At 29.6% G+C, this 20,817-nt stretch overlaps 1 protein-coding gene across 5 annotated transcripts in view; it reads left to right on the forward strand.

The window, feature by feature from the left end:
* Positions 1-20,817, forward strand: part of LOC105830340 (glycogen synthase kinase-3 beta) — a 48,014-nt gene that overhangs the window by 7,960 nt on the left and 19,237 nt on the right. The window contains exon 1 of one of the 5 annotated variants that reach the window (XM_012669604.3): positions 15,730-18,763. The exons of 2 other annotated variants lie outside the window; for them this stretch is intronic. In XM_012669604.3, coding sequence (XP_012525058.1) covers positions 18,577-18,763 — 187 coding nt within the window. In that variant the 5' untranslated portion in view covers positions 15,730-18,576. Of the gene's footprint in view, positions 1-15,729; positions 18,764-19,367; positions 20,115-20,817 lie in introns of those variants that run through there. 2 more of the 5 variants (XM_036286401.1, XM_036286403.1) reach the window with 2 other exon arrangements.

The raw sequence follows: 20,817 nt of genomic DNA on the forward strand, positions 1-20,817 counted from the left end.
TTCGCGATTTTGACATTTTCATCAAACCAGTCGTACAATTCAAAGTCTGTTTATAAAATATTCATTATTTGCTTTCGTAAAATGTATCCGAAAAAAGTAATATTATGTGTATAATTAACTCGACATTTTTAGAATTACTTGCTTCAAATCACTATAATTTTTTTATTCAAATGTCAAATATGTTCTTTTATAACAGTTTTAAGAACTCATTTATATCTACAAAACTTCACATACCTAACTCAATTTTATAATGAATACAATCTCAAGAAACAGTTGTATTTATTGCTGATAAAATGGATGTTAAATACTATATTCTTTTTGTAGTTGAGTTAATGAAAAATGCTACTGAAGTTTCATAAAATGATCGTTATGAGTAACAACTAATTATTTAAAGCGATAAGTTGAAGGACAAAATGCAAACAAAAAATAAACGCGGAAGCTGATTTTACTCCTTAATAACGCTCAGTCAACGACGAAGTAATTTTTAGTCTTGCAAAGTTTTTGCATCCGGCATGTTCTCCAGATTTGATTTCAATGAATTTTCATTTATTTTGATTTCCGCAATTATTATTTGTATAAGATGCACTAAACATCGAAGAAATGGAAAAATGCATCGATGAATTAAAATTGTTTCTTTTTTTGTGAATTTGAATTAAGCGTTTGATCAAAAATTTATAAGAAATAATGCAGATTATTTTGATTATCATATTGATATTATTTGAAATATATAAATAAAATTTTAATTTTGTAAAGAAATACACCGAATTAACTTATACATTTAATATAGTGTTGAATTGTTATATGAATTAACGTTTGACATCATAATTATTGAACTCACACTTATTGATCAGTTTGTCATCTTTATGTCCCACATTTTCTCGATTTGTTCAATTATATGTCATGCTTGACAGTGCATATGTTTTAAATAATAGATTACTAGACATATGATTGACTGAGCACCAACTTAGCTCTCTTTTTATTTTAGTTTGTCATCATATGCGAAAATATTTATCATGCGTTTTCTATTCACGCATTTTATCGCATTTTCATATATTTATCTATCAAAAATATTCTGTTCAATTACATTGGCCTTATTCTAATTTTATTTAAGGTTTAAAAAAATTAAAATTTTTTATAATAAAAATTCTTAATAAAATTTAACATCTTTGTCTAGTTTTTTCTATTAATTTTTTTATAACGTTTTAAAATAATTTTTAACTTAAAATTATATTAAAAGATAAATTGTGTACAATTAATTTTTACGGTATTGCACACATTTTTTATGACACAAAATCTCATTAAACTCGTGAAATTTGGGTGGCAATTTTTTTTTAAATACATTACAAAATATGCAAATAAAAATTTGAGAGAACTATATTTGAAATAGATTAAATCATGAAGAATTCAAGTGAAATATTTTTTTTTGTTTTTTTTTTTAAGTTTGAGAGCTAACTTTACGTGGATAAATGCTTCGTTTGTAATGCCTGATACGTAACAAGAAGTTTGTTTTCTCATTTTTTATGATCAAAGATAACACAACCTTGTCTCTCGCATCTTCTTTGTTCGTGACTTATCTCGATAACAGACGGACAACAGTACCGACCGATCCGATGTATAAATAATCGGGGCTGATGGTCGACCAAGTAATTGCGTATTGACGCGGTTGCCAGGCGGAGCGCGGAGACGACCTCTTCGATTGCGCGGAGGATCGATTATCCTCGTGGCGGTGGTAGCGGGCTATTCTGACCCGACTCATTCCGCGGATAGTGGTCTAAAAAGGCTCGTATTTTATATGCATCCTGATTTCTCTTAACCTTTACTGCTTCGGTCGATTCTTTTTCGGATTGCCCAGGATTCATGCTTGGTGACAATGCTAAAACTACAACTTTTTAATCCTAAAATGACGTTACTGCAATCCGATATATATTCTAAGTAAAGAAGTAGAACTAGACAAACTTGGGTTCCAATTGAAACATGGCTGAACCAATAAAGAATATATTATGAAGGAAACTATTGCAATTATTATCTTATTGCCATTAAATAATGTGGATTTTTATCATGGATGTAAGTTACTTAAATTACTTAATTATGCATTTAATTTTCCGAAATTCTATTGTGAATTATATATTACATATATAAAGTAAATTATCCGGTTAATAATACCAACCGTTTTCAATACTCTCAGCTTCTTGATATTGATCACTCAAGGTCATTGTGTTAAATTCGAATAATTATATAGTACGTAATATACAGTTGAGCTTTCGATATTCATCAGCAAACGTTAAAGTGTAACGGCCTGATGATTTTGTTACTGATAATTTATTTCTTCTCGGAATCTTGAATTGTTTCAGAAAATAATTTAAAGATATGTACACGAAGAACATGCGATTACTAGGAAACTGAATATTACTATACCAGAAGTATGCTACAAAAAAATTGAACTTTCTTATTAAAATCTCATATTTCTCTGCTCAGGCACAACAAGTGGCACAGGGATTCAAGTAAAGAAAAATATTCAAATGATTATTTTGTTGCCTTCTTTTTTTTTGCTGTATATGATCTAAAGTTAATAATGGTGAATATAAGAAAAAAATCGGCTATAAAGTACTACTTTCATTACTGAAACAATTTTTTTTTAAATTGAGAAACATTTTTCACTATTATACCACTCTTAGATAACTAAATACAACAATTTGAAATTTATGTTATGTCACTAGCACACATTTACCACACTTATGTGCTGTATTACTTCGATTATTGTTAACTTTTTTTATCTTATCAATTATTTCACTCAAACGAGCAAGTGCATCGTTTCAAAAATTTACTTTTCTGGACAGCTAAGATGTATTGTTGTAAAGTTTCACTAACATCTGTTCATTACTTCTATGTCTAATATGACTATAAAAACTGAAAAATCCTGTGAACATTTATCGATTCCCATAAGAGCCCATGTTAATAAAATATTTAATATTCAAATAACTAGCTAGTTCAGCTTTCCGAAATTTTGACAGTCAATTTATATCACTAATTTGAACTTTTCTACAAAGTTTCATGAAGATCTGTTCATTTTAATTTAGCAGCGGAACTTCCTTAAAAATGCTTCAAGAAAATAGAACATTGTTTTTAATATTAAAGAAATAGATATAAAAAATGATACAAAGTAAAAATTTATAAATGCAAATAGTTGTATAAGAATACAATCACATTAATATATAATATTTTGATATAAGAAATGAAAAAGAAAAGATATAACGAAGATAAACTAAATATATGACGAACTGAATGAGATAAAACAAAGTAAACTTTATGGAAATGTAGAAGTTAAAGGAATAATATACTACTGTTATCTCAATGAAACGCGCGGCAATGTACTTTATACTTTTTTTTTATCAGAACCAACCCTTTCTATTGCAGCGCCATTGTTGTAAATATTCCCGTTTTATACGTTCATCTTTAAAAATAACTTCATTACAACACGCTATAAAGTTACGTCTGCTGACGCGTTATATTTTTAAACTTTCACTGTGCGTCTTGAAAAAAAAGTAGTCGTACGAACAATCATTTATTGAAATTAGTCACTCATTTGATTATATCACAGTTTACACTCTATTCTGTATAAACTTTGGTATGCTTACTAAAAGAAAAAAAATTATCAATTTATTATGACTAAATTGATTTATAGAATTGATTTTATTTATAACTATAACTTTGCATCTTTATCTTGCAGTTTTGTTTTTGAGTTGGAAATATTTTAAGACGGTTGGTAAAAGTTATTTACTTATTAGTTAATTTTGGAACAAAATCGCATTTTTTATGACGTTGCTGATAACATGGTCAGTTTTCTGGTTGCGTACGAACGAATATATCATTTACGCAACTTTAATTGTGTTTTTCTTTAAATTTTTCGTTAAAAGAAATTGATCCCCTTTTTTTCTCAAAACATTTGTGCGCGCGCGCACGACACACACATTAATTTAATTTAAATTTCTCTAAAATTTTGCACAGTGTAAAAATGTGTTAGCGTAGCAATTGAGGTGCAAAGAATTGTGCTTCTGCTTTCTGTGCGAAGACCCAGGTTCAAATCCAATCAGAAACATTGGATTGTATTTGCTATCTCTCGAAAGGCAAATTACTTAAGAATATCTTGTCAAGAGAGAGAATCTACTTTCTAAATGTGCCGTTTGAAACCAGCATTAAAACTGTAGCTTCTGTATATTTATGTAAATTGTAAAAAAGTGCACATTATTGAAATACACTGAGGAGTCATCACGCTTCTGACAGGAGACTAGCCTATTGATGATATTTATCAAAATGCAACAAATTATAATGAATTATTAGTCCATTCTTCTGAATGATTTATTTATGTACAGTATCTCAAAATTAATTAAAAATATTTATTACTAATATAATTATATTACTTACAATTAGTATAAATTTTTATTTTAAAATACGTTATTGAAATATAATTAACAATTTTCTAAATTTTAACATTATTAATGAGATTATTATTAAGATGACATATTGAATATTGAACAGAATAAAATTTACATAATCTGGACACAAACAAATGTCTGGACTGGACACAAACATGTGTAATAAATTGTACACCATACAGTATAAAAAGCTATAAAATAATTTCCGATGACATATACTTTATAGTCTAAAAATAAGCTTAAATTATTGTTTTATCAGATTGATAGTAATTGTGACAAGATTCAGAGAAAAATAGTTTGAATATTTTAAATAATTTTTTTTTACTAGGACAAGGATACATAAGTAAGCAAAGATGCACTAAAATATAGTGAAATAGCAACAAAAATTTGATGTCATTATTTTTATTGTAAATATTATTGTTTTTAAATTGAAAATAAGAAAATTTAAGTAATGTTTTATGATGAATCCGGATTGAATCTTTATAAACTTCTGAAAATACAAAAAAATTAATTTAGAATTAATGGAAAATAGTTTTTTTTTTTTCGCTAAAACTACATAATCTAAATGAGAAACTAACTTTATTCAAATTTTTTTATATTACGAATTATTTTTAAATGCACAAAAGATTAATTAGATAGCGCGACAAATTTTACAACCTATAGTATGAACCATAATTAAAACCATGAAAAATTAAGAATATTAATTTTTGTATAATTATAATGGAGTTTAATATTTTTCTTTATTTGCCTATTTTTGAAAAATATTTCTTTATTTGTTTTTTTAATCCGAATTTTTATTGCAATGAAAACAGCGTTACGCACAAAAGTCTCAGTCGTTTAGAATTGGTCGAATTTGTCTCTTAACAAAGTATGTCAGAGTGAGAGATGTGTCTCATCACGTCGGTTCCCTTAATGCAATATCGCGATTGGCCTTGAGCCGAGTGTAAAACAAGACGCAGTTTGCCAGTATAGGGCTTGATCATTCAATATATATATTTTTTTTGCAAATATCTTTTTAGAGATATATCTACAAATATAACTAATATATTGAAACATTGCAATAATGCGCCATACATGCCAAATCCAAAATATCAGATAAATTTTGAAAAGATAAAAATTATCTAAAGTTTTATTGCATGAAAACATCTTGTAAATCTCTTTTAGAAATATATTAAAAAGATTTAAAAAAACTTTTAATAATATTTTACTGAAAGATACTGTCGTTCCATCTCTGATATCAAACTTAATCTAATTGAATGTATATGAAAGTTAAAAGTTTTTTTTGTAAATCTCTTTGGAACTACACTTAAAATAAATTTATTTTATAAAATAAACGACAGTTAAAATTAATTTATGCATTTGCGTGCCAAAAGTGTCTTGGCATCCGAAGCTTCGAAACTTAAGCTTAGCTCAAATCACTTCGACCATTGCTTCGGTATTTTTCGCTTTTCTGTCGATTAGAGAAATAGCAGTCTGCGATATGCTGTCGAATCAATAAATGAATGTTCTTGCTGCAAATAGAAATCCGCTGTTGTTTGCACGGTACACAATGCATTTGTGTTTCGCGTCCACAGGACACCATTGTTTTCTACGGATGATCGCGTAGAACACGCGCTATTGTCTCCATCGGTCCATCCTTCAACGAAAGCACGATCCCGCCGCGTTACTTTCATCGACTGAACATTTTCTGTGCTAGATATCATACATAAATATTTTATATTGATATTTTACATGTTATCATTTGATTCTTTTTTTGTAGGAGTCATTTGATTCTTTTTTTGTAGGAGTCATTAAAAATTTTTTATTTACCACAATCTGCTTATTTGTTTATTCTGAGTAGCTTATCGACACTATTTTTAATATATTTTTAAATGTATTTAACTTCAGTTTTATGAAACACAGCATTTTTACGATATTTATAATACGTGATGTATAATTCTTATCACTAGACAAAAATTATTACTGGATATCCAAGTTTTCAATCTGCACACATTTTTAAATAAAAAATAATACCAATAATAAAATTGTATAATAAATGCATTTTTATTACAAAGAATATAACATTCACTCTTACTAAATATAATTTAAAAGAAAAGACCAATATATTTCAAAGACTGAAAGAGGATATTTAATCATGAAGAACTGTAAAGATTTTAATATGTACAATTTCGCTATTGTTTAGATAAATATGCTTGTCAATTTATACAAAATTTTACTTCTATTTGAAGTTATTTTAAAACTTTTTATAGTTTTTGTTAATTTATTCGACCAATTCAGAGTGAATTTCTTTTCAATGAAAATATGATTTTATACGATGTAACTCCATGAAATCTAAAAGACCCCATAGTATAATTGAGTTAAAGATAGTTCCGCCTCCACGAAAGAGATACGCGTTCGCTATTAGTTGCATCAGCATATTCTTAGTCAACTAGTATATCGCTAGTATATTTTTAGCGAGTAAGTTGATTTACGATATCATTAGTACGAGCCAAAAAGCAATCGCTGCGTTCGAGTCCGTAACCTGCAATCGGCACTCTATATGTACAGCTATTTCTTCCGGATAATAAATACTTCAGACTGACCTTGACTGTCAACCGAAGACAAAGTTGAACGAACCAACTTTGTCTGAATTTGAATTATTCCATTCTTAAAAAATTAAATTTCTAGTAAAAGATATTTTATGTAAATTATATATCAATGTGAAATTCCCTTCCTTCACATTGATATATGATATTTATACATGAATAACCTTTTCAAAGTTTTAATCGTTGGTTATTACTTATTTCAAAGTTATATATGATTAAAGAATGCTTTCTGTGCGAAACAGAACATTTCGATGTGTCATTAAATACTTGTTAAAACATAAGAAGTGAATATGCGAGGGCGAAAGGGCAAAGCCCTTTGGAACCTAATCTAAAATTGGCTGTCGGACTTGAAAGTTTGGAAGGTAAGGGGAATTTCATCTTTCTACCCACGCGCTCATTTTGAATTGATTAAATAATGAGTAACTATTAAATTATTTATAGATTAAAATCAGCACATGTATCAGCACTAATGTTACGAACGACCGTTAATTTTAACGTTATTATAACAAGTAAAATTATAAAATAGAACAAAAAAATTTCTTCATAAATTAACTGAACCATTTATACGTTATCCAATTTTCCAACTAAAGTTTGACTTCCGATTAATTTAATTAGTGATTTACTTATCAAATAATGTCTATGATATTTTATAAATAGATTGATTTTTGTTGTGTAATATAAAGCAGAAAAATTAAATTAAAGACAACGATTTATATAGTTATAAATTATGTTTTGAAGAATTCTGCCGATGGAATTCATTATCGATTAAGTTAATTGGAATTGCATACTGAAAATGCATACTGCTATTTAAAAGTAGTGACACGTGCCAGTCATGTGGCGCCACCCTTGCACATTATCACTATACGAATAAATTTTGATAACAAGACAGGTCAATTGTGTGTGTGAATGAGATTGTAAAAACTACATTTCACAAACTTTACATAGACATAAAACAGTAAAAATACAGTGTAAGAGAAAAAATAAACTTTTTGATATTGTATTAAATTGTGTTAAATAAATATATCGTATATAACTTCTGAAGTACAGCATACTTTTTAAAAAATAAAGAGATAATAAAAATGTAATATTAAAGACGTATACATATAATATCGACAATGGAAAAATGTTTTAATATTGGAAAATTTGGTAAGAAAACGAAATTATTAATTCAGCTGTGCAAACTCCATACTGGTAACTGTCGAACAACGTTGCAGCTTATGATATTAAATATTAACTATTGTCGATAGATGGCACTACAAACTTATCATTTTTCCTCTCTGTAATTATCTCCAAAGATATCTTTACATTACAATAATGGTAATGTAATCAATTCCATATATAATTGCACTTTGCTATTTATTAAAAAATAATATATATTCTCTCTTTAACATTTTTTTAAGTTTTTAATAATTTCCCAATTTTAATTATCTTATTCTAATGTTAAATTGAAATTTCTAAGTAATAAATAAACAGTTACTAAATTTAGGATAATTTATAATAGTTGTGTGTGTGTTGAGAAACTTAATAATTATATATTATTTATTACGATATAAAAGTTTACAAATTTAATTTTTTTAAATTAGTAATTATAAGTCTTTTGTTAAGCTTTTGGTATAATATAAATTTATTGATTAATTGATCTAACGATTTACAAAAAAAAATAGATTTTTTATATACATATGTACATTTTATATACATATAACGGATATAAATTATATATAAAAAAAAGTAACGGAATGATTTTAATCATATCATGTTATGCGTAAGAGAATTTAGTAGAGATATTAGTTTTTATATTTTTGTACAGTTTATGCATTTTTGTTGCGTCAAATGATCTAAAAAATCTGTTTTTTTAGTGATTATCTTTAATGATAAATAACGATTTTGTCATGCTTTGTTGATTACATTAATTTACATGCAATTTACATCGTGAATACCATGAGCTTGTAATACATGTTAATAGATGACTCGCGTAGCGCGTATCACTGTTATTAGAATATAAACTCTAATGAACAGCCATCAGTCTTCAACAGTACTGCAATATCTGTAGAAAGTGTTTATGACTATATAACTTTTTTCTATCCCTGAGCGGAACACAATCAACATAGGTCGGTAATATAGGAATTATTTCTATCTTATTTTGAATCTTCTTCATTACTTTTCTTCATTAATTATGATCAAAATTAATTTTATCGTTTTTCTTTTGCTAACGAGAAGTTTCGGATAATATTGATTTAAATAAACATTTCAATTTGATATTATTACAATTCTCAACAATATAAAGTGTGATATGATTTAAATTTACATTATGCATATAACTTCGAAGATTTATTTAGAATTGATCTATAAATATGACTCCTGTAAATTGCCAATATAAACATGGTTTTTACACGCTATTTTTCTTGTCATTTTCACTTTGATTTTTAGTTGTGATTTTTACTTGTGATTTTTATTTGTGATTTTCCGTTAATCTCTTGTTTTTTTGTTTGTTAATACACATGTGATTTGTCGAACTTTTTACACTGATAAAGAATAATTTGTGTGACGAATTTATTTTTTTATTTTTTCTTGTTGAATTCGATAAGATAAGATAAAAATATACGAAAGTCGATATATGAAAGGGAGAAGTAATATTAAAAATTGATATATTTCTTTTTAATAAATTAATGTTTCTCGAAATTTATTTTAATTTCATAATTTACTGACTTTTGTTTAAAAAAAGGTAAACTTTTTCTATTGATTTGAATAAATCACATTTTATCCAATCCTTTCTTTATTGCGCTATAATTTATAATTGTTACAAAATATTATTTAATATTTTAACGAATAAAACTTTCTTTTTAAATATAAATTATATACTTATTATTCCATGTAGATGATTAAAGCATTTGATTTTTATAGCGGTATTTTATATTAATATTGATTTGTATATTATTTGTATATTTGTTTTATATGGACGGCGTGCTGATTTTTCGGTCGCGAAAGTAGCGCGTTTAAATAAAGACTCATACTATACATATATTCGTATATATTGCCGGCGGCCCGGTCTATTAATAGTTATGGCGTTATTGCCATTTTTACCTGACAGTGGTTAAAAGAAAAAGGATGAACTCGGCCCAATTACCCCAATTAATTTTTCAAATGGATTCTTTGAGTAAATCTCTTCAACATTAAGAAAGCGAAGTTATTTTCAAGAAAATACACTGTACAAATATATATATGTGCACTTTGAAATTGATTTTACCGCGTGTTTGTGCAACTGTATAGACACATTAAGCTACACTTAGGTATTAAAAATTTTATGAATCTTTACACACAAAGTAGCGAGACAATAAAATTCGATAGTCGCAATCTGTTCGGTATGATACTTTTTTATAAATCTTTCAATCTTTATAATCTATGATAAGCCATTATGAACTCAAATTTTGTTATGAAAGAAATGATATTTTGTAGTGACACTCCTTGCGATTCAATAGCTAATATTTTCTACGAATGTTTTACATACTTTTGTTGAGTTTCCATCTTTTATTTGGGTTATATACATTAGTTATATGTCTTTCTCTCTTTTTCCGAGGCTTATAGTTCTTTAAAACCACTTTCATTGTGACATATCGGAATTATTGGCAAACGATCAAGACACTTGCGTCGTGACGTCACACCTGACGTCGTCGTCCGTCGACAGATGCCAATATTTCTCGCAATTATGACGGCAAAAACGCTTACGTCACTTTTATACCAAGGCCAACAATTATTTTAAAAAATCGAAGATAATTATAGAAGTACAATTTTTTAATAACATAAAAATGGCGATAATAGCAATAAGAAAAATTACAGAAAAAAATAGAGAAAAATTCTAGAATCTGCAAAATATTGTGAAATTAAAAAATAATATAATTACAGATAATGAAACATTAAATTATTATAATGGAAAACTCAAGTATATGAATAAAAATAGAGTTAAAAATGTGATATTTATTTCTTTGAATTATTTAATTTTCTTTTCTCAGAAAATTTAATAATACGAAACTGAAAATGTATTATTTTCAATAATACAAAATAATTAAAGTTAGATAAGATAAAGAATTATACAAGTAGTTGCAGATAATAATCATGTGTCCTACTTTTATTGTTTATCATTTGGATTATTTGTATTAATAATTTTTAATTGATTGTTTTTATAATGATAGTAAGACATTGGTAAATTTTAAGTTTAATCAATTAAAAATTAAAGATTTCATTACTTCAAAAAGTAATTATCAGAGAATCTGTTATAAAAATAAGAGTACAACTTGAAATTTATCAATGTCTTACTATCACATCTGTGCATATTTACATATATGTATACACACATAATTTGACATACACGTGGTGGTCCTTCTATAGTAATTATAGTGGAATAAGGGGAGGGTTTATAATTTTATTTGTTCTAATCTTTATTATTTATTTTTTCTTTATTTCGACATGACAGAAGATAAGAACAAGATAACAAAAGATTTCTTGTTCTTTTTTTCACAATTTAACCATTACAATGATATACTTTGATAAATAGATCTTTATCAATATAGTGTATAAACTTTATCGTATTATTTGAATAAATTTTTCACACAATTTGCTTACACGTTAAATTTGAATTTTTTATTCTTTAATTTTTGTTTTCCGGAATAAAAACAAAATAAGAAACATTTTCAATTGTTGAAATTTTACTTTTATTACATTATTTAATTACGTTGTATATCTAAAACATTTACTTAATTAATAACAACATTATAAGACCGTGCCGAGGTTAAACTTTGAACTAATGCATATAATTAAATGGAACATTTCCATTTTTCCACTATTTGAATAAACGTATTGCAACAGGTGCATAACTATAAGAAAAAAAAACATTTCGACCAACGCTAATTGTCAACTTCACGGAAATAGAGATGTAAATAATCAGGGAGCAGAAATTCCGCGGAGTCACGCATATTTGCTAAGAGACTTTGCTTGTCTGCAGCTAATTTCTAGAATAACTGGTCCCGACATTGTGTTTCTGGACTCTTGGAATACGCACAAAGAAACGCGTGAACGAATTTGCATGGTACCGCACGCGGTCACAAAAGAAGATGGCACAAAAAGAAACATGAATCAGCAAAGTTTCGCGACAAATCTTTGTCCGAAATTTCTCTGGAGTATTTCTGTATACATTTCTATATATATTATATTTTGAAAGTTTCTTAATGTGATATACTGCAAAGATTTAAACGTATCAAAAATACTAACAAAAATGTAACAAGTAGTAATTTTGTATAATTTTACGTGGTCACTGGTGTATTAATAACTGATTACTTAAATATTTTTATATTAATTGAGGTAAAAACAATCAATTTCTAATACAATTGTATTTATGAGTTTATAATAAGCAGTGACAAATAATTGTATGTGTTCTTTAAAATTTTATAAAATTTAGTAAATATAACTTTGTATATAAACGTGTATTATATATACTATATATATATATATATACATATATATATATATATATATTTGTTAAGTGACATTAGAGAATATTTAGTTTTATATATCTAATCATTGGAGTTTATTGAAATAATTAACTTAACTTTAATTTCTAGAATAATTGATTTTATGATAGAAATACCAATTAACATATTATTTAAGTCTTAACACATTTTTATTTTAAAGGAAACAAAAATTTTGAATATAATGATTGCGTAACAAAATAAAACTGCGTTTTAAAATGAATGCGACTAAATACATTGCTAAGCGATTTCCGCGACTTGCGTCGTGTATGCATAATATGAACGAAAAGTCAGATGCCACGTACGTGTCGGCTCATTGCCGCATCTTGCGTCAAAATTATTTCCGTTGACGTTGATCGCTACATTTCGACAAAAATGCGCGCACTGCACAGTTATCGTGACGTAATTGCGGTTTGCAAACTATCTAAGAACTTCCTCTTCATCGCAATCTTAATGATAATTCTCGGATTGACAGTGTTTTGATGATCGCCGGATGCAGATTAATTAGAAATGAAGAAATAAAATTATATAATGCAGATAATGACATAATTACGTGTTTCATTTTTATACTTTATTTTATTCGGTCAAAGACGGTTTGGGAATACCGCTATTACAGACCGTTATAAAATCGCGAGAGAATGTAGATTCTTACCGCTACTTTAGATGAATAAGAGAGTTCCACGATCGAAGGATACTACTTCCTTTTAATCTCCGTTCTCAGAAATGCGCATAATAATCTGTTACATATTGAAGGGCACACACCGCAGAATTACTGCGATATATCTGTGTTACAATCGATAATTCACACAGCTTCAGGGTCAGTGTGTTAAACCGCATATCCTGTACACGCAGCTCATATGCTCTTCCTTGAAAATATCTTTATAATTAATCATGTGCTCTCTATAAACGTAGCGTGAGAAAAAGGCGTCGAGTCTCTTAAATATAGCGAGATAATTCATTTTTTAATAAAAATTTTACGGTTTTGATGATAAAATATCTTTTTGAAAACATACTTTTATGAGACTAATTATTTTTTTTTCCCCTTTCTTTCTTTAAACAGAATCATATTTTTTATATATCTCGACCTAGAGATATTTGTAAAGAATTTTAAGTAGTCTGTACTTTTTTAATTATATAGCGAGTTTTTCGGTTTGAAGATACGTCGCTTTTACGGTAATAATTGCAGTATTTAAACATAATCTGCAATTTACTATTTCGTGTTTTTTATATAAAGTTTATCATTATTTGGATTTTTAGCAAATAGCTTGGCAAAAAAATTAATTTTACGTGAAAAAATTAATATGTAGAAAATATTGGAACTACAAACACACACACATAAATATATGGAAAATAATTTAACATTACACAAATCTTATTGAAAAATGTGAAGCAAACAAGAAATAAAATAAAAGAAATGAAATGAAAATTGAAATATAACGTTTAATGCAAAAGTTAATTTAATGCATCACACATAATTGCAAGATGTAGAAATAATCATCACATATCCGAAAAAGATTTACATTATAATACCTTCGCGATGAAGCTTGATCGACACGCAGTCGGTCTGGCAATTGAGTTATGACCAATTTGCGCAGCTGATCGGCGATATAAATAGATCGTGCAACGTTTCTGTACGGTTATTCTCGTTACTTACCGATACACTCTTTGACCGACGACATCGAAGACGATCTGACGCAAGAACCGCTTGACGGTTTATCCTTTTTTTCTCATATTTTAACATTCTGAATATATAGATAAATGGTAATATCCACTTATTATTTGTTCAAAGAATTAAGAGCGCAACATTTTTATTAAGAAAAATATTGCTTTTAAAAACTCGTAATATGAGGAAGATATTCAGTAATCTTTTGGGACACCTCACGTTCTTTGCAAACTTTCGGTCGTTGAACGAGACGACCGAAATTTTTAGGACGAGCACTTGTGAGTTCGTTCACATTATACTAATCTAGATCCGAAATAATGTCGTCATCAAGCGCGGCGGGTGTGGGTCGCTAAGATTGAGCTGGCTGATTTCCAGGTCTCCTCGAAGACATGAGAAAGAGAGAGAGAGAGAGAGAGAGAGAGAGCCGGCGGCCACTTCAAACATTGCGATATAACTAATCGACAATCAGAATTAATTTTTTGCTCACTTTCCTTCAATGATAAACATTTCATCGAATTTACTTGTGCTTTTATTTTATCATTTTATATTATTTGATTTTGAACAAATATGAAGTATGAGTTATTTAATATAGATTAAAAATTATTATATTGGAGATTTTATTAAATCCTGCAACACGAAAACGATATGTTCCTCACTTTTAATTTTTTATTTGACAGAGATAAAACTAGCTAAAAAGATTAAACGAATTAAATAATAATTTTTCTTTGTAAATAATGAACAAATTCGACGAAAGTATTAACTGTTATTGATAAGAGTATTATGAGGAGTATCATCGATTTACTGAAATGATAACAATCTTCATGCTTGTGACGGGGTCACTTTATCAGTTTACACAGAAGCGTCTTATCGCGTTAATTCATAATTTTGATAAATTCAAAATACAAACTCTTTCATCTCCTCCCTGCCCCGATTATTTTCGAGAATTCGAGAAATCTAGCGAATTATAAAAAGCCCGTCATGAAATTTAATCATTTTAAATAAGTCGCAAAACGTTTGCGCCAAACGTTATTGTGACAAATTTAAATACTTTCGTAAGACCGACCTGTCCGCCACGTGCCCTCCGCGCTTATCATATCTCTTCCCCCGAAGACGTGCGCATGGGCGCGGATACTGCTCACGTGTGTCGCTTGTTTGTGTGTTATAACGATGTTATCGCCTTATAGTGGCTAAATATAGCGAATATTCTAACCTGCTTCGTTCAACACATACGATATCGACGCGTTCGTTTCACTCGATGCAGGAATGCGAGAATTGAGAATCCAATTTTTTATACTGCATCGTCTTCACTTTCTCTTCGCTTTTATGATCTCTTTTTAATTCGTTTCGAGTAGATTTTTTCTTTTGAATAAAACATTGAAAATATTAAAGATGAGGAACACAAATTCATTTACAACAGTTACATGTGACTAATATATGTGAATTTATATTAAACCGTTTCACCAAAACTTATTAAAATATATACTTATTAAAATATCTACTTGAGCTCGGAGCTAAATGACACAGAAAATTATTTATAGCTTTGAGTTCAAGTTATTAATATGTATCCTTATGACGTGACAAAGGATACATTATGATTAGAGAGTATTGCGACACTATGGGCGATATTATCGATATACGTCATTACAATCTTAGCGTAGTGTTTAAAATGAACAGCTTAATCGAACGTAATATAAATATTTATAGCATGTCTGAATGATTTTGTCTAGAACGCTGCATCATTAGCGTCGACCGCAGATAAAACTTCTATTTTTCCCGGCCTAATAACGTCATAAAGCAAGTTATAAATTTCCTCGTCCTGGAATTAAAACAACGCGAATCGCGAGATACTTTGATCGTTCCTATGAATTATCACGTTTTGCGACATCACGAAAACATTATCGAGATATAAGATAATCATCTCTATTATAGCAATTTCTACGAAGCAATTTTTGCAGCGTAAGAAGAAGCGTTACGTTTTTCATCTTATTAATTCTATAATCTTACTATGTAAGGGCACGAGATGTTGAAAAGCATTTCGATGCATATATCACAATTATTGAATATTTACCTCAACAATGTTATCACACATACTTGACATACTTATACATTAAAATATATCACCTTCATGAATACATTGTGACCGCGTCATCGTGATCCGTATTCGTGTCCCACATTTAACGTATTTAATACGGAAAGAGTTCCCTTGGAGATCATTATCACAAGTCAGCAATCACGTAAACGCGCTAAATGTGGAACGCGAATTAATTCGCTTTTACTTGATTTCAACTTTTTACGAACTCGGAATTTCAATTCTGCCAAAGGCGATTCGATCTAACAAAAATGATATCTTTGTCTACAATCCGTGCGATGCCGTTTCGCAGACTGCTCGCCTTATTTCATCTTATCAGTAATCGAATCAGTAGCGCAAATTGCTGGAGCAACGAAAGTCGAGTCTAACGGCTCGAACGCGATCGACGCGATTATTCACTTTCCCGGCCAGACGTTCGCTCTCTTCCGGCTATCCCTCTTTTTTCCTCTCTGCCACGTGCAGGGTCGGTTGTACACAGTGTCAGAGAACCATCATCTCGAACGTTTTAGCCAAAGAAAATTCAAATCTATTGTGGGCGGAAAAGCTATCAACTTAAAAACTTTTATTCAATTCTGAGATTGCTTTAAAATTGATTTAAAATTTTTAGAATTTAATTTACTTAGGTGACTTGAGTCAAAGATATGAACGTATGACTAGCAGTTGGTACATCGAATAATTTTAATGTTAAACAGGACGGAAACAATGGGGTCGAAAAAAGTTCTCAGAGAGATTTGGAATACATGAATGAGAAACATGATGAATGAAAAGTACGGATTCCACATTCTTTTTCACGTTCCAGTGATAAATTAAAATTCATTCTACCTTACCAATGTACGTCATACGGTAATTATTGTATGGAATTATAATTATCATGTGGCCAGAAATATCTCGGTTGGAAGACAAAGGGTTGATCCGGCGCTGCTCTCCCACCGCGGCACCCTGAAACACCCAGCGCGAGTGACGGGCTCCTCGGTCGGCGGTGCGCACGGCTTTAGTCGCGTGCCGGTAGTCCATCGTGAATCAACGCACTTATTGCGTGTTGTAAGTCGGCTCGGGCCGACTCCGGCGGTGGTCCCGTTCGCGAATCGCGCCGATCCGGCACCCAACGCGTGATCTGCATCGTAACTCTACTTATTAGTCCATTCGGAAACGCAGTCATCGTTATCGCAATGGAATAAGTGTGCATTTCAGAAGGGAAAGAAAAGGAATGGAATTTTTGCTAGTCTGAATTAAATGTTGATCGACGGATGAAGAATCTCTCGATGAAGACGTGTAAAGAATTGGAAGTTTGAGGATTAGATACCTTCGAGAGAAAACAGACTTGAGTAATAAAAGTTTCATTATTTTATAGAAAAAAGTGTGAGAAGCTTGTGTTAATTTAAATGTGAGTGCTTGAAGTGCTCTTGTGTGACAGAACAGAGAGAGTTACCGTTTGCGATATCGATATAGATTGAGCCATCGGAAAAATGTTTAAACACACACTCTTAATTAAATAAAAAAAAAAAATTATTTAAAATATATCAGTAATCTATATGTCAGTAACTAGTGATTTTTGTAAAATCACTTGAAGGCAAATATTTACTGAATGTAGTAGATTGAAGTAGTCGATTATCCAAGTAATCGTATCTTGATATGGTGAAGAATTCTTTCTCTATTTGAAAAAGAAAATATGAACGAATATTGAACTTTACTTTGTGAACATTTGACTTAAAGAAATCGTCGATTCTGCAAGGTTTGAAAAAGGATACAGGAAACTATTTCCTCGTTTTAGAAAGAACACAAAAACAACTTCACAGAAGTACCATAATAAACCAGAAGTGTTCGTTCGTAGAAAGACAACTGGAATGCGTGATATAGTTGACATATAAATAAGTGAAAAAATCTAGTAGAATGTATTTATAAAATTGCAATTTTTTATGATTTAAATTTTCTGAATAAAAATGAGCAAATCGAGATAACCTAGAACAAATGTAAGCAAATATGCATAATAGAGAATAACTTCTATCTGTGATTTAAACATTAAAAACGTTGTAATAATAAGCGTATTGATCTATAGTACAAAAAGTAGTAAAAGAACTGTACGATCGAGAACCGATAGAAGGAAATTTCTGTGCTACACAATTAGCTGCGGAGAGGCTAGTCGAGACCTAGTCACATTTTGAAGAATTAAGTGAAGCGATGAAAATGTAATTTTGATCTCCATATTTCAAAATATGAGACAGAACAAAAACGAAGTGTAGTCGTGAAATATCGTGGGACGTTTCAGTAATTGATTAATCTCTAAATCATGGCTCCAGCAAACAATCTCGATTGGTCAGAGCCGTGTCAACAATGGCGATATCCAAAAATTTGTTCGACAACCGCCGGACAGAAAAACGAGCGTCCTAAGAGCGCTGTGGAACTAGGTGGCAAAGAGGCCAACTCTGCCTATAAAAAGTTCTGCAAGTTCTTACGTCGACTAAGCAATAAGAAACGTAAGTCTATCAGAACGATCGATATACCTTGTGTATATGTAAACGCGCGGTATCTTATTATTTTATGTTATAGCTTTAGTCATAAAAAGTTCTTGCATATTTTTATACATTATCGTATTAATCATATTATGTTTAATTTAATATAATCTAATAGTGATAAATTTTATTAATATATTATTATTGATTTAAAATTTTATTATACAAAGTATTACGTTAAAAAATAAAACTTAGCAAACACAGATTTTGTATTAAAAATATTTTATTTCAATATTTGTTGATATCAAATATGAAATATATCGTATTTATTTTATGATATTCTTGATATTTCTAGACGTAGAATGAGAAGAATTGATTTATGCAGAAGATTTATAAGTCTATGTAAAAATATAAGTAAATTGTCTATTATTAAAATCTATTCTAATCTATTCTATTTCTTACAAAATTAATTTTCTACATTAATTAAACATTTATTATCTGCTTTCTAAGTCCTAATTTTTTAAATGTAGAATTATCAATTTAATTTAATAATAAACTAGATTTATTAAATAATTAATTATAAATGGGCGTATATGTACATATATACATATATTTAAATAATAAAATATAAGAAACTTTATAAAAAATTGATAGTTTAAAAAATGTAACAAGGATATGCATAATATCTATTAATGGTTCCGTTTAAACAAACATCCCACTTCTAAATAATAGAATCTATTTTAATTTTCTTCCAATTTTGCTTAGAATTGCGATTTTTTTAAATTTAATTGAATTCATTATTTTTAATTGATTTATTTTTTCTCTGTTTTGTATGTGTTGCAAAGTTCTTTATTGCTATATTGTACATAGAAATGTTTTGATTTTTTTCTCGGTGATAGTTCTGTGAGACTCTCTTTGTTCTCTGAGATAGTTCTGTGAGATTCTCTTATAAACACTTGCTATCGGAGGATACCGATGCCGCTTTTATCTGAGTTGCAAGAAAAAAGAATCCATTGCTCATTGGCGCGTTTCGTGTCATCTGGTTTCCAGAGCGATTTCTCGCCGATCTGATTTCTGTTCCAAGCGATGGACCGATCTTCATGATGACGTGCTTAATAAATGTCGTTAAGTACCGCTTTGTGCATCGAGAGCGCATGATACTCTGACATTTACACTACCTCTACGGCGGTGCCGTATTTACTCTTGGTCGCACCTACCGTGTGTGATGTGGTTTTTCTGTCTATTCGAGAGTGAGAACAGATCGAGAAAGCAGGAGAAAGAGAGACGAAAGGGTCGAAGGGAAAGTCGATGGGTATCTGTTACCCTCGCTATTGCTTCTCGCGAGGACGCGTCGAGGGAGGCTCTTTCCGTTACGGTAACATAAACTGAATATTAATTGTAAAATTCGTAAAAGTGGCAAATTATAGATATGTTTTATAGTTGTACAAGTGAAGTGATAATAAATTTCATATATTCCGTGTAATAAATTAAAATAATTATATTAAAAAGCGTGTCGGTCATTCAACCCGCACACACACATTGATGATTTTTTAAATTTAATACTTTCTTTAATATCCTTTTTCTCTATATTTGTGATTACTATAGATTATACAACAAATTAATAGTCTTTTACAATTAAATTACACATAATTGCATACTGATGATAGAATACCGTAAAATATCGTGCAAATCGCAAAATTCAGTAAGCTTAATCATTAGAGAGATTGTCTTTTCTCCGGCCATTTTTTTTATTATTGGCACAGCCTATTTCGTTAAGCTGAGCATGATTGCTCTGACGTCAACAAAGAAGTCTTCGATATAACATCCCTTCAAGTTGTGCGAAATGTCACCATGAGGACCGATATACAGATAATCTCTGAAGCTTTCTTGCTTCACAGGTAGGGGTTGCCCGCCACGAGAAAAGGTCGAAGTCTCCTCCGATGCGCGCGTAACGCGATAAAGGGATCTATAGTGTACGCGATGCAGTTGCTGCACCGCGCTTCATTGCGCTTTTTGTCGCAAGCTGGATTTAGCTAGCTAGCTGACTAGTCGGCTGGATTTTCTAGTCTCGACTGTCG

Source organism: Monomorium pharaonis, chromosome 4 (genome assembly GCF_013373865.1).
Source record: "Monomorium pharaonis isolate MP-MQ-018 chromosome 4, ASM1337386v2, whole genome shotgun sequence".
NCBI lineage: Eukaryota > Metazoa > Arthropoda > Insecta > Hymenoptera > Formicidae > Monomorium > Monomorium pharaonis.